General features: G+C 40.3%; 1 protein-coding gene across 1 annotated transcript in view; it reads right to left on the bottom strand.

The window, feature by feature from the left end:
• The window catches only part of otud7a (OTU deubiquitinase 7A), a 523,825-nt gene that overhangs the window by 94,238 nt on the left and 414,741 nt on the right, over positions 1-14,846 (bottom strand). The window contains exons 10-11 of the mRNA XM_028823137.2: positions 13,950-14,077; positions 3,819-3,968 (exon numbers count right to left, since the gene is read on the bottom strand). Of these exons, the coding sequence (XP_028678970.2) occupies positions 3,819-3,968; positions 13,950-14,077 (278 nt within the window). The remainder of the gene's footprint in view (positions 1-3,818; positions 3,969-13,949; positions 14,078-14,846) is intronic.

Below are 14,846 nucleotides of genomic sequence, written 5' to 3'. Positions count from 1 at the left end.
ATTTATCAGCCTTCAGAAGATAAAAAGGCAGCCTGGAGGAATAGAGGTGGCTGTGGCTATGAATGGAACCGAGGCTGGTGACTTGAGGTGTGTCAAGCACAACATGACACGACAGGACTGGGCTTAAATTAAGGAGTAAGAGATAGGCAAGATGTCCCTCTGCTGCCCCAGTCATGCAGAAGGCCATGCTGACATTACATCAATAGAGGGGCCATGCTGTGTCTCTACTGTTCAGTCCAAAGGCCATGCCAGACCACAGACCAATCAACATACTAAGAGAGAGAGCTAACTGGTAGCTAAGCATGCAAAGTAAACTGCTTATTAGTCAAGTTGTATTATTTTGCTAACTCATTTTTTACTCTGCTTATATTTTGGGCACAATTGGAAATCCTGAGTCAATCTACGTATGAACAAAAAGTGCAACTTTCTCTCTTGTTTGTTTGTTCTGGTACTCTGTCTTGCCCGCTGTCACAAATGTAAAAGAAAGGGGAAAGCTTTAACTACAACAGCAGTCAATCCTGACAGTGACCATGTTGGTGGTAATAAACATGCAATAGGTGGGATTTGGGGCATTCTGTTTACACATAGAGAGTCGAAAAAGGGTGTCACCTTAGGACCCTACCATGACAAAACACCCATCTCAGGTCTTCAACTCCATGAATGCAAGAAAGCAACCATTTTAGCAAGCTAAGCTAAAGGAGAACTCGGTCAGCTTAATCTTTCTAATTATCCCTGATGGCGAGGGGTCTTTTTTTCCCCACAGCAGACTGTTCAGAAACACTCATACTTAAGAAAAATGAAGCATTCACTCTGAAACTGGGTAGGATTAACTTAAGATAGTAATATACGGTTGCTTACGTTCAAAAGGAGAAGCTCTTCAATACCAGTATTCCAGTGTTCGTTCAGAAATTAAATATGCAAAGGAGAAATGAACTGGTTTTCTGGTTAATGATCTTTTTGTTGTTGTAATGTCTGGAATTGTTATGTCTTTAACCCTTTAACTGCCAACTCCCTAAATATTCCCCACGCCAGGCGAAATCTGAACAATTTTCGTTTTTTTACTTTTTTACATTTTTTTTACATTTTTTACATTTATTCAAGCAGTATTGACCACTAAATGTTGTGCAAGTTCTAGAAATGGGCAAACACATAATAAAGCACAAAATGTACCTTTTCTCAGGCTTCTGGATTTATTGTCAACTACAAAAACGGAACAGTCAAAAGTAATTCAAAAGTCAAAAGTAGTTCAGTCAATCATAGTTTCATTCCCAGTATTTGAGTTTGCTGTGCCACAGGCCAAAGCAGGGAACTGCACAAAGTCCTGGATTGCTGGGACACTTTGAGCAGAAGGTCTTGACGTCTCTACGCTGACCCTTCTTTGAACAGACATGACAGCGTTTTTCTGAAAGTCCAAAGTCCTTACATTCATCTGGCAACACTGCTGAAATACTACTCATAGGATCCTCTTTGCCAGTGTATACACGAAATCTATAAATGTAACCTGAATTCTCAGCTAAGCAAAACATCTTGATACCAAACCGTGCCCTTTTCAATGGTAGATACTGTCGAAACTGTAAGCGGCCCTTCCACGACAATAAACTTTCATCAACTGCAACTGACGGTCCTGGCATGTAGGGCAACTGAAATGCTTCAAATAAATGATCAATCAAAGGACGTAGCTTGAACAAGTGGTCGCGGTTTGGATCTTTCTTATCTGGCTCATTTCTGTTGTCATTCAAATGAAAGAATTTCAGCAGCAAAGAGAATCGGTTACGTGTCATGACAGCTGCAAAAATAGGTGTTGCATACATAGGATCTGTAGACCAGTACATCTCAATATCTGGTTTTCTGATTATTCCCATCAACATCAAAATCCCAATGAATTTTTTCATTTCGTTTTCATCAGTGTCAAACCAAGCACGAACACGGGAATGTGGAGGTAAATTGGGATTTTTCTCAATAAACTGTGCTGCATACAGATTTGTCTGATGAACAAAATGTCTGATCAAATCAGGTGACACAAACAGCTCATAAAACTGCTCAGCAGTGTAATTGTTTACATCAACAATAAAGCCACACGTTCCCTCAAATGAATGCAGAAAAGGTAGTTCACCACGGGCAGCAGCCCAGCTGAGATGCTGGGGATACACCCACTCAGCGCCGTCATCCGATGCGTCTTCATTCACAATATCATGCAGCGCACGTTGCTGCTCATCACTGTCGCTAAAATCTTCTTCAGAACTGCTACAATCATGATCAGAACTGTCCAAAATCGCCTGCAAAGCCTCACTTGAAGTCAGTTTACGTTTCGCCATATTCACAGCTGTTACATGCGAATCACGTCACATGACCGGCCAAAACAACCACAGACTTGTCGAAATACAACGTAGTAATAATACCCACGCCAAACCGTCAGTTATACTACTTGCCAGGCATTCATATAACCACAGGCAAATGTGCCGGATAATTCCGGCAGTATGGCGTTAGCAATAAAACAACGGTGCCGGATATATCCGGCAGAGGGCGGTTAAGGGGTTAAAGAATGGGTTTAAGTGTGTATTAGATAGATAAAAGAAAGAAGCATTGTTTTATGTCACTGATAAGAATAGCTTTGCTCCAGTGTCTACCTACCCAACATCTCAGATCTTTAGGTGATTCTGTTAGATCCTGATTCAAGATGGTGGTGGTTGGCGGTGAGGGGGAACAAAGTTGTGACTTGTGGCATGGACCTATTATGAATATAGTGTTTGTGCCCTTACAAGGGGGACAGGAATGAGTTTAGACACATGAGCCCTTACCCCTTAGGAAGAAGGACTACAGGTATGCTATGAATTTGCCGGGACAAAAGGTCAATAAAGTCAGACGATAAGGTGGCTACAGACAGAGTGAGACATCAGAGAGAGCTGACGAGAGATAAGATGACCATCGGGCTACATAGAGAAGCAACCAAAAAGAGCTTAACAGAAATGATAACCTGACCAGAAAATTTGTGTATCTAACCAAGATTATGGGCTGCATGAAGTCAATGTACACATTTTGAATAGGTTGCTGATGTTTGTCTGCATTTACAACTACAGGATGATCCAGATTATAATCGTTTTAAAAGCTACATCTATATTTTACATTTTGTTTATGGTATTAATTTGAATATTTACAGATTAAAACTTGTTAAGACTGCTTTCCTGTTTGTATGTTTTGTTTTATTTGTGAAGCCGAGACCTGGGAAAATGAGTTATTTTCTCTGCTAGGTCAATCAAGGGTGAAAGAAATCGGCTACAGTGACAGTCATACTTGAAGAAGCCTTAAGGTAGTAAGTGGACTACAGTCTCGGGTGCAAGTGCAGTGCAACTGTCAACGGCATATCCCTTAAAGGTGGTAAAGTGTATGAACTGAGAAATGGAAATAGCTACACAGGTGTAACATATAACTAAAGAATCTATGGATTTGATAAAAGGGATTTAAGGTTTTCAGGGAAGATGTCCCCAAAAGCCTTCCAATTATAAAACAGCCAGTTGTTTGATACTGATGAGAACAAGGTCCCCATCAACCAATCAAATTCATATCATCCCAGGAATGGGAAGCATAGTGTATGACAGAGATTTGATACAATGTTGTCAAATTTAAGAACTGCTCAACCATCATTCCGATCAAGTGGAAAATATAAAGGGTATAATGCAAAAGAAGTGGATGCAGTGAGAAATATCAGTACATAAGTAAGGCTTTTTGAAGTTTTTTTTGGATGATGAAACAGAATGAAAACTACTGAACTGGAAATTTCACTTGGCATCTTGACCTCTGGTGCTCTCATCTGCACATACCTTGCTCTCGCTGTTGATCCTTCTGTTCCATGGACACCAGTGCAGAGAAGTGGGCCTGGTCATAGGCAAGGACTAAGGGTGAGCAGTGACATCGGTTAGGTGGAACTTCCAATGGCAAGTAGATGCCTCCAAAAGGAATGGGTGCAAAAGCTGGAACAATATAAAATAAATTGTACCTAATTAATTCAATATGTTTTGTTCAACTCAACGTAAAACATTATTATGGTTTAATGTGCTTGTTTTCAGAAACATAACTGTTGATCCTCAGTTGGATAAGACTTTCCATAAAACTATATCTATACCTACAGTATGAGTATGCAGAGGTGCAGGCAAATATTAATGCTCTTCTAAATACATGAAACAGTGCAGATTTAGACAGGAAATAGGGCCAGGAAATGAATTGTGGCCAAAATAATCCTGATAAGTTTGTCAAAATCAAGAGCAAAACCCCAAACTGAAGGTCAAGCAATAAGATGGTATTTTATGTTGTATTTGTATTCTTTTAGAGCAGTGTTTCTTAAACCATGTTTTTGATAGATCGGCACACGATCAGTAAAATTAGGCCCATACCAGAACTCTGTGGCGAGTGATACACTACACACAATGTACTTTTTGTTGTGGTGATATGCGAAACAACACTGTTGACGCATCATGGGGAGCCTTCATTTCTATGGCATGAAAATATAAAAAATATTCCCCTTGACAACACCTACCTACTTATATTATACATCTGGAGACAACAATAAGTGAATTTTGCTTAAAGCTGGAAAGGGACATTGAGTGTCATATTTTTAAACCAATTCAATGCCTCATGAAGGTGGAACACAAAGTAGGGCAGTGATTTTGAACTACTTAGCACAATGGTACTCTTGTTAACCTGGCCCGACAGACAGCAAGCGTTAGATTACGATGGACTATCTACAGCTGAAAAGTCTCCTAAAAAGACCACAATACTACATATAAATGTGTGTTGTGTGTGTGGACATCACATTGCATTTGTTAAATTAAACATACTGTGTTGCAAGTGGGGAAAAAAAAAAATCTGTAACTTCAGATTATACATTGGGATTCAAAGACATTAATGGATGAATGGTAAATGTGAATGATACGTTGTCGCAGGTGTCGTGTGCTCTCTCTTGTTCACTGTTATGACAATAGTGGTAGAAGTCTGTGATGGTGTGGGTTGGCTCCATGCTCCTGTTACATCTTGGGAGCCCTTTGAACCCACCACCGTCGATACCATAACTGAGGGATGTGCCTGGCAAATGAGGACACTCGCACAAAAGCAAGGGGGGGGGGGGGGGGGGCATAACAGTTCCAAAGTGCTTTTATTAAAATCCAACAAAACAATGTCCAAATAAATAGTGCAGTGGTCAAATCTGTAATAAATAAATCCATAAAAACAAGTGATCTGTGGAGGTTTAAACCAAACAAACAAATATTCCATAAAAGCAAGGTTAAAATACTGAAGGAAGCTGTCCTTTACAATTCAGTCCCCGGTGCAATCCTTTAAAAACCAAAGTGTTCTTAGCTTAATCCCAAACAGGTCCTTACAGCCAAGGAGGTACCCAATTGGCAGTTTAGCTAACCTTCTGCGCTGCTCCTAGACTCGGAACCCTGCAGCCATCTGTGGCCTCGGCAGGGCACCACACTGAGTCTCCAACTGCCGCTGCCAGGCTTGCTCTCCTGAGGACCATGGCTCCATCCGCAGAACTCCTCTATGAGCTTTCCTATACCCCTGCACTTCCTTTCTCCCAGCCTTATATGGAGTCACTCCAACTGAGCAGATCATCACTCATTCCAGCTCCCAAATCGCTCAGCTGCAGTGGCCGCTTTCAGCCCCCGAACGTCAGCCGCATGCTCTCCCGAGGGGCTTCCTCACAGCCGCCTGCCTTCTCTCTCTCTCATTCACATACCAGCTCTCTGTCTCCTGCTTTCTCTCTCCTTCCTTTAACCTCCTTTCTTTTTCTCTTTCTCCCAATCTTGTTTTTCCTTTTTCCCATTTCTGTGCCATGCAGGCTCCTTTACCCTCTGCTGTCTAATTGGGTACAGGAGCCACTCCCTCCGCAGCATCATTGATGTGTCTGACTGAGTCACCCTCCTCCACACACGTATGTGGCGCGGTCAGCCAGTTCCCCAATTAACCGTGGAGGGAACTGCACTCGTGCGCACCCTCATCTGATTGGAGCCTGCACCTTTCTGGGGTGTTATTATTTAAAACTGGCCACTAACTGCTGAGCCATGGACCCACTATTCCACACAGTCAATGTAAGCTTAAAAGAACTGGCAGCTATGATCACGAAAAACATTAAGTGTAACATACTCATTTGAAGTAACTGATGTATCACACCCTGTCAAATGGATTGGATACCAGAAAGTGCGTCGTCTGACCTTAAATCTCCTGTACTGGTGACATCACAGGTCACAACCTCCTGGCATATTTATGTATGTATTGATAATTCCAGAAGTAACTGTCTAATATTTTAACGCAAAAAAAAAAAAAAAAAAAAAGTATTTGTTTTCCCGGTTTTGAGCAAGTGATGGGATAACAGAAATGTGGATTATATAACATGAGAAATGGAAAGTCTTGTGATGTAAGATTTTGCATATAACTTGATAAATATTTTGTATGTCTTTATTTGTAATTTAGGCAAAGCAATGTAATTTAGTGTTACATTAGTGAGTGTTTAACTTTTAGGAATGGGTCTCTCTGAATTTTACGACAGAGTTGGGGGAGGGTGTGCCTTAAACCAGTTTGGCAAGTGTTTCTCTGCTAAAGTCTTTCAACCCCCGCAAGAAAGCCATAAAGACATATGGTCTTGGGGGTGGCAGGTTTTAAGATGTATTCCCCCATTGGTTTGAAGTATGGCAGTTTGGAATTGACTTCTATCAGAAGCTTTTAAGTACCATGATGTCCTATTCGCTGTAGGGGTTGGACAGAGAATCTATAAATCTGCTTGTTCAACCACATTCTCTCTCTCTTACTAACCAACATATGATGAAGAAGTATCTATCTTACCAAACTGATGAAGACCATCACACCATGAACTGAAAGGACAACACAATGGAGACCGCAGCTTAGCAGCCATATTTGAACAGGCTTGCGGCCTGTTCTGAAGAAAGCTGAGCACCAATGATGCCTTAACTAGAGACATTTTAAATAACTACAAGTCTGTGTGCTGCCTGAAACTACACATCACCATTTAATCAGGTTGTATGGATGCCAATATTCAAATGTACTTTGCATATTGTTATTATTTATGAATATTACCAATAATACATTGTTTTATGTGTAACTTAATTCCTGCTTGTTTTTTTACTACGCCTAATTGCCTATAGATATAGAAGGGAAGGTGGCGGATAAGTTATATATTATAACTAGCCGATGCCCGCCGTAGCATATGGCGGTATAAGAATAGGAATGGAAAACGGTGAGAAAGGAATTCAGAAATCAAGAAGAAAATACTTCTTGAAAGACGCAGTGTGCATGTAGAATTTCCGGCCAAGCAGGATTACATGTGAAAGTGATAAATAAATCAGGCTTTCTGAATTTACGTACTATGGCCATGGCATCCTTATAGTTTTGTTGCATGTATCTTGGACTTCCTGGAAATGTGGACGGTAATATGATCATTTTGCATACGTGTATGTTGTTATTTTCAGCATTTGCTTGCAGTGCGTCTGAAAGTCCTTTGTATTGTTCCACGCACAGATCTTGTTAATGTAATCTGAGATAGTTGAGACGCATGCCCTCTGTTTTAATATACGCATCTACAACATACTGTTGGAAAAGTTTGCCGCTGGAGTGCAAAATACTAAATGTATTTCTCATTGCTAATCTGTATGCGTAAAATTGGCATTGAGTAAGCATTATTCGCTTGGCGGTTCTTGGTGGTTGAGTTATCTGTGTACCCATGGAAGCAAACGCTAGAGAAGAGTTGTATTCTCGAATGTGTTCCCGATACTTTTTAGCTTCAAATGTTTGCTGTGTAAGAAGTTGTTGTAAAGACATAGGTGGTTCCCGCAAGGGTGGTAAAGCTACTTTACTGTTGTGGCAGCACCTCGAGTACTTGTTGGATGTATTACGCTCAGCAGGCCGGTATAGTGCATGACATGGAAGACGACGAATAGGAATCGAGAAATGCTGTGTCGGCTGCGTGTGGGCGGGACCGGTTTTGAAGTGGAAGCAGGATGAACCAGAAGAGAAATATATATAAGAGATACCTTATAAACAGTGGTAAGTCTGTGAGATTAGGCATTTTGACAAAGGCTACTTATTGATAATACAATAGGGGAAAGTAGAGCAACAATACTGTATTACTCTACCAAGATAAAACAGAAGGTTATTTTTTTTTCTTATTTTGATGAATGTTTTAATATTGTTTGCCACTGTACAGCACTGACCACCATTGAAATCTTATGCCATAAATGACTTTCTCTCCATTCTGCATAAAATCATGACATTAAATGTTTTTCTTCAGCCAACCCTACAAACTCATTGGGTTAAGTAACATAAAAAATATCAGCTTTGGAAGAATTCAACAACGAGGTACATATTTAGTTAGGATATTTAAAATCTGATCAAATATTATTTTTAAAGAGTTGAGCAGCATGAATTTTGATGCATACTATTAAAATTACACTTGATGTACACTTTTTCCCCCAAATGTATATGTTGTGGTCTCCTTTCTTGTTATTTTCAGCTGTAAAATATTATCACAGCCAGGTCTACTTTACTCAGCATGGCTCCTGAATTACTTTGCCAGATCTTTAGTGCTTGTTGCTTTCAATTCTCCTTAAAATCATCTTCCAAGAAGTTCTGAAATATCACTTACAGTTAAAATGTCACATCTCCAGCTGATAAGTTGATGTCACTAACCTTTGCATTTAGTGACAAGCTACAACTGGTATTGAATAATGCTACAGGAGAGCCAAGTAAAGCAAACTTCACAAGCACACATTTCCCCTGATAGATTCAAGTTGCCGGCATCCAATCACATGCCAGATACTCGTCTCTGAAACAATAAGATGTCTTTATGCATGCAATACTGAAGGTGGAAACACACTGGCACACTTGCAGAATTATTGAAAAATTAAAATTAGCATGTGCACCATGGTGTATTTCTCTTTTACATAGTGAACATTTTTTCTAGCTGTTATGACTTATGCATGTCAGAGGATCGCCTTTCTGGCTCACCTAGGGTATATGGTACCAACCCTGAGATGAGAGATGGCACTGTTGCTAACAGTCTTGTCTCCTTTTTTCCCCTCAAAGCATCAAGAAACCACCCCCTGAGCACAACAGAGCCAGAAAAGCCACGCCCCTTCCAGGCCGACAGGTATAAAAGGAAAACCTCCCCGGAAGGTGGCATCTCATTTAGACCCGAGTGCTTGGCTAGCAGGAATAACTCCAGACGAGTAGACTGTAAGAACGGCTGCAGAGCAACATAGAAGGTGATGAGCCAGCGGCTTATTGTGGCATGCTGTGTTTTTGTTTTTATTTTTTTTTCCCCTTCTGTTCAAATTAAACAGGGCTTGTCTGGGTGACACCACAACTATTTTTGGACTCGCACCACCTCATCCCTCGCTTCGTTATGCTATTATGGTAATTTTAATATATACTCAGTTAATTCCTCTTATGTATATTTTTATCTCCATATTTAGAAATACACAGATGATACTGCTTTCTGTAACACTGATTTGTTATATTTTTTTGCGGTTTCATTTTGTTGTAAATTTGTAATATCTTGACAACTGAATCATGTATTGTCATTCAAGGAATTAACTGACAACTTACTTTCAGAAAGCTTTCTCTTTCTTTAAGATATTGTAATTTATTGTAAGACGGGGAAGGAGAAAATTGAATAGAGTGGGACAGTGGTTTTGCAGCTTCATTACTTGTATATCCCTTCGTTTTTGTTGGTCTGAAACTACATTTATGAATCCTCTGAAACTGGAGATAATACTGAAAGTGACAGGAACAAAAATATAGACTAAGATGGAATTGGACTGGAGGGCATGAACAAGTAGCGGCTGGAAAGGAGGCTGAGTTGTGTCTGAGCTACTGCATTGGTAACTACAGGATTCCTTTAAATTAAGAATGATACAGTGGCTTAGTTTCTCTCTGCCATTTTCCATCCTGAGGAGAGGTATCTCTACCGTACCATACATGCTTGATGCCAGGCCATTACTCTCGCTTTCTCTCTCTCTCTGTGTTCAAAGGTCATGCCAGACTAGGGACTACTCAGCATAGTAAGACAGAGAGCCACCTGGTAGTAAGCCTATGGACACAAGATGAACTGCTACTTAGGCTGTATTATTTTACCAACACTCGTTGTACTCTGCTCTTTTGGTCATATTATCTATAATGCATGAATAAATGTGTAACTTTCTCTCCTGTCCATTTTAATGCTCTGTCTTGTTGCCATAACATAACCTATGTGGCCACAGCAGAAATGTAGGGCACTTTGTTTAGGTCTGCATAATAAAGAGTATAAGGGGGAGAATAAGGTCACCCTAGGACCCTACCACAACAAAACAATAACATTAACAATTGTTTATCATTATAAACTCTACATTACTATCGTGATCTAGACTTTGTTTTGGACTTTTACAGCCTTTTCCTTGAGGTCTAAAAATAATGGGACATATCATTCTGGGAGTTTATTGTTTTAGGGGTTTTAAATATGACAAGGGATTCAATGGTTAGATTATATATATACTGCTCATAAAAATTAAAGGAACACTTTTTTTAATCAGAGTATAGCATCAAGTCAATGAAACTTCTGGGCTATTGATCTGGTCAGTCAAGTAGTAGAGGGGGTTGTTAATCAGTTTCAGCTGCTTTGGTGTTACAGTAATCCCTCGCTACTTCGCGGTTCACTTTTCACGGATTCACGACTTCGCGGATTTTATATGTAAGCTGTCACGCACGCGCGATTAGGGAGCCGCGGAACGACCTAAACTGTAACGCGAAAGCATATACCAGACGGGAATGGCGGAGTACTAACCTTTCTCTCTTTATTTCCAACAGAAAGAAAGACACAACACCGCCATGAACCTTCTGAACATGGATTCTCAACACGCCACTTCCGCCTTCCCTCTGTCTCACCCCAATGACGTCAGCAATCCCATCATCCATCTCGGTTCCTTCCCAGCAGCGCTTCAACCATTTCCGGTCCCTCCCTCATAAATGCCATGATGGCGAACGGTGTTATGAAAGTTGTACTGTTTAATCGACTTTCTGCACTTTTCCCACAGTATACGGGGCCGGAAAACCCCAAACCTTTATCTGCTATCTTGTGTCTTTTTTACAAAGCATATCTAAATATATAACGCGGATTTTTCGCTGCTTCGCGGGTTTCTGCAGACAATGGGTCTTTTTACTTGATCCTCAGTTGGTTTGCCTAGTTGATTTCATACAAGAGATGCTACCCAATCAGAGCACGCAGTTAAGTTCCTGTGTGCTGCTGATTGGCTCAGCGACGGAGTATTGCATTAACCAGGAAGTCTCATCTCACTCATTCAGCATTAACGTGCTAATGCTTCAGGGGCCGTGTCCAGGCACCAACAGAAGATGCAAATGATTGCAGAAAAGGTAAAAGTTTTGGATATGTTGAAGGAAGGGAACAGCTACACCGCTGCAGGTCACCGATTCTTTTTATTTAAAAAGGAGGAAAAGCATATAAGATCTACGGCCGCAGTGTCCTTTAACCAGGGTGCAAAACGAGTTGCAAGTGGACGTGATAAGGCAGTAGTCTGGATGGAATCTGCTTTAGGAATGTTTGCAACAAGGTTGACGACGTCATGACCGCCTACAAGCTGCTACGTGTACTTCGCTATACAGTAAGTGTAAACTTATCTACCGATTTCATATTACTTAGCAGTTGTCCCTGTTATTAATAGAGTAAATGGTGGGTTGTAAACAATACAGGGAGGGTTTAAAAACGTCCAAATACACGTTAAATAATTAAATAAATATGGTGTCCCTACTTCGCGGAAATTCAGTTATCGCGGTCAGCCTTGGAACCTATCTCCCGCGATAAGTGAGGGATTACTGTAATGAAATTAACAACGGGTGCACTAGAGAGGCAACAATGAGATGACCCCCAAAACAGGAAAAGTTTAACAGGTGGAGGCCACTGACATTTTTCCCGCCTCACCTGTCTCCTGCCTGTCTGTGTCCGGATTGGCTTCACTATATATATATAATCATTTTTGATTTAGAATGTTTTTGAAGACATTATTTTTGTAATCTGTCTTCCCACGGCACCATTTTATTTAACTATGGGCCCAGTAAGAACAACTGAGAGTGCATGATGAGTGTTGTCTTTTCCATATAAAGGTCAAAGTCATTCACTTCTTAAATGTCCAATATGGCGGATAAATCAAAACAAACAAAAAAAAAAACCCAAGTGTTATTATCTCTATCAGTCAGTCAGTCATTGTCCAACCGCTATTATCTATGATTAATTTTTTTTCTGTTCTCTGACTTTGATTTACATCTTGTGTTTTAGCTTACACTACATGTCATTTTCTTGTTATTGACTCTCTCACTGCATTTCTCGAACTACGATTTGATCTCATGCCCTGGTTTTCTTTATTTAATTCCTTCCCGCCCAGTTATGGCTTTGGCTGGTTATTACAATCCCAGTCCATCTTTTTCTTAAAATGACGCTGAATACAAACCAATCTTTAATACATTAGGAGACATTTAATGATTTTTAATGTACTCCAAATCCTGGCCCTGTGTAGTGTCTGCAGTGTCTCCTTGTGAGCCTCTGGGTTTCTTCCTGTATCTTAAAAAGTTGAATTGTAAGTTAAATGGTGACTCTGAAGTGACCCCAGATGAGTGAGTGTAAAGCAGGTAGGTATGTGTGTGTGTGTGTGTGTGTATGAGTGAGCATTTCCTACAATAGGATGGCTTTTCTTCCAGGGTTGGTTTCTCATTCAGTGCTGCCAGGGTAGGCTCCACTTTACAATTTATGCTATGTAAGCTTTGACATTAGTGATGCCTTTATCCAAGGCGACTTACAACATTTATGATCCATTGGTTCCATTTCTGTTGGTTTATCCAGTTGGAGCACAGGCAGGTCAGGTGACCTGTTTATGGTCACACAATGTCAGTAATGGAATTTGATCCTTCAACCGCAGGGCTTGACGTCCAAAGCCCTAACCACTACACCACACTACATCTGACTCAGAAGTAAGGCTACATCTTACTTGTAATATCAACTGACTTGTACGGTCTCAATTTTGGTCATCAAAATCAATTTGCAGGTGTTCTCTTTTACTGTGTGTTTAACATAATTTGTACTTTCATGTAATTTTATTATAGCTGTAAGCTTGTCTGCACTAAATGAAAAGTACTGCATAAAAATAAAACTGAATTGGTGAAATTAAGGGAAAGTGCATTCAAGATAACAACAACAACAACAACATTTATTTATATAGCACATTTTCATACAAAAAGTAGCTCAAAGTGCTTTACATAATGAAGAAAAGAAGAATAAAAGACAAATAAGAAATTAAAATAAGACAACATTAGTTAACATAGAAAGGAGTAAGGTCCGATGGCCAGGGTGGACAGAAAAAACAAAAAAAAACTCCAGAAGGCTGGAGAAAAAAATAAAATCTGTAGGGGTTCCAGGCCACGAGACCGCCCAGTCCCCTTTGGGCATTCTACCTAACATAAATGAAATAGTCCTCTTTGTAGTTAGGGTTCTCACGGAGTCACTTGATGCTGATGGGAACCAGGAGCACTAGTTCATATAAATGGTCAAGTGAATCTCAAATAATTCATTGAGTCATGACAGATCTAAAAAGTGTGGATGAAATACTGTTGTAATGTTGCTATTAGCTAATGAAAGAAGCTAGAGGAACACTTCTTGTCTATGAAATTCTTGATGTTCTTATGAGATCTGCACACTGTCAAAATTGTAACTGTAAAAAAGATGCTGAATGTGACTTGCTGATAGCTACATGATTTTTTGAGAGAGCTATAATGTTTTTCATGAAGAAAATGGCCATCACTGAGTGTCTTTGTAGCTGAAATGTGATGCTTTTTTATTTTAAAGAATAACACAAAAACTCAAGTTTTGTGAAGTAAGCATAATAAAAAAGTGAACTTGCCTTCTCCCCCTGAATCTCTCAGCATGGTATCTGCTACAACCACTATGGGCCGCCGAAGCACGTGAGCCAACACAAAAACATGGAATTCTTCCAGGCTTTCATACACAGGATCTTCTGAATTGTCAACCCTGTGAACAAACAGTAAGAATCCATTATTAATTTCTAATTATACCAGTGTATACAATACTCTTCTTCTTGGCAAAGCTCTAAATTCTTACTATTAATATACATCTCAAACATTACTTTGTCAGTCAGTCAGTCATTTTCCAACCTGCTATATCCTAACACAAGGTCATGGGGGTCTGCTGGAGCCAATCCCAGCCAACACAGGGCACAAGGCAGGAACAAATCCCGGGCAGGGCGCCAGCCCACCACAGACATTACTTTGTTTGCTTCTGATATTAGATAGATGTGAATGGCATTAATGCACTGAATACCAGCCATACCACCTGCACTTCAGAACAGGTCACCCACCTGAAGCTAAGCATGCTTGGGCCCAGCCAGTACTTGGATGAGAAGACCATCTTGGACAGGCATGGGTTGCTGCTGTAAGAGGTGTTGGTGAGGCCATCATGGGGTGCTTACCCTGTGGTTTGTATGTGGATCTAAAGCCCCAGAACAGTGATAGGGACACCATGTTGTAAAAATTGGTGCCATCCTTTGGATGAGATGTAAAACAGAGGTCCTGACTCTCTGAGGACATAAAAGACTCTTGGGCATCTTTAGGAAAGAGAAGGATGTAACCCACGGTCCTGGCTAAATTGCCCACCACAACCTGGTCATTGTGGCTCCCTAATCACCTCTTGTTCCTATTAACTATCTTTCTCTCTCACCACTTCACCACCTAATAGCTTGTGTGTGGTGAGCATACTGGAGCAAGAATAGCTGCTTTCACAC

This window comes from Erpetoichthys calabaricus, chromosome 17 (genome assembly GCF_900747795.2).
Source record: "Erpetoichthys calabaricus chromosome 17, fErpCal1.3, whole genome shotgun sequence".
Taxonomy (NCBI): Eukaryota; Metazoa; Chordata; class Cladistia; order Polypteriformes; family Polypteridae; genus Erpetoichthys; species Erpetoichthys calabaricus.
The sequence above is the reverse complement of the archived record's forward strand: the minus strand, read 5'-3'. Positions and strand labels throughout refer to the sequence as shown.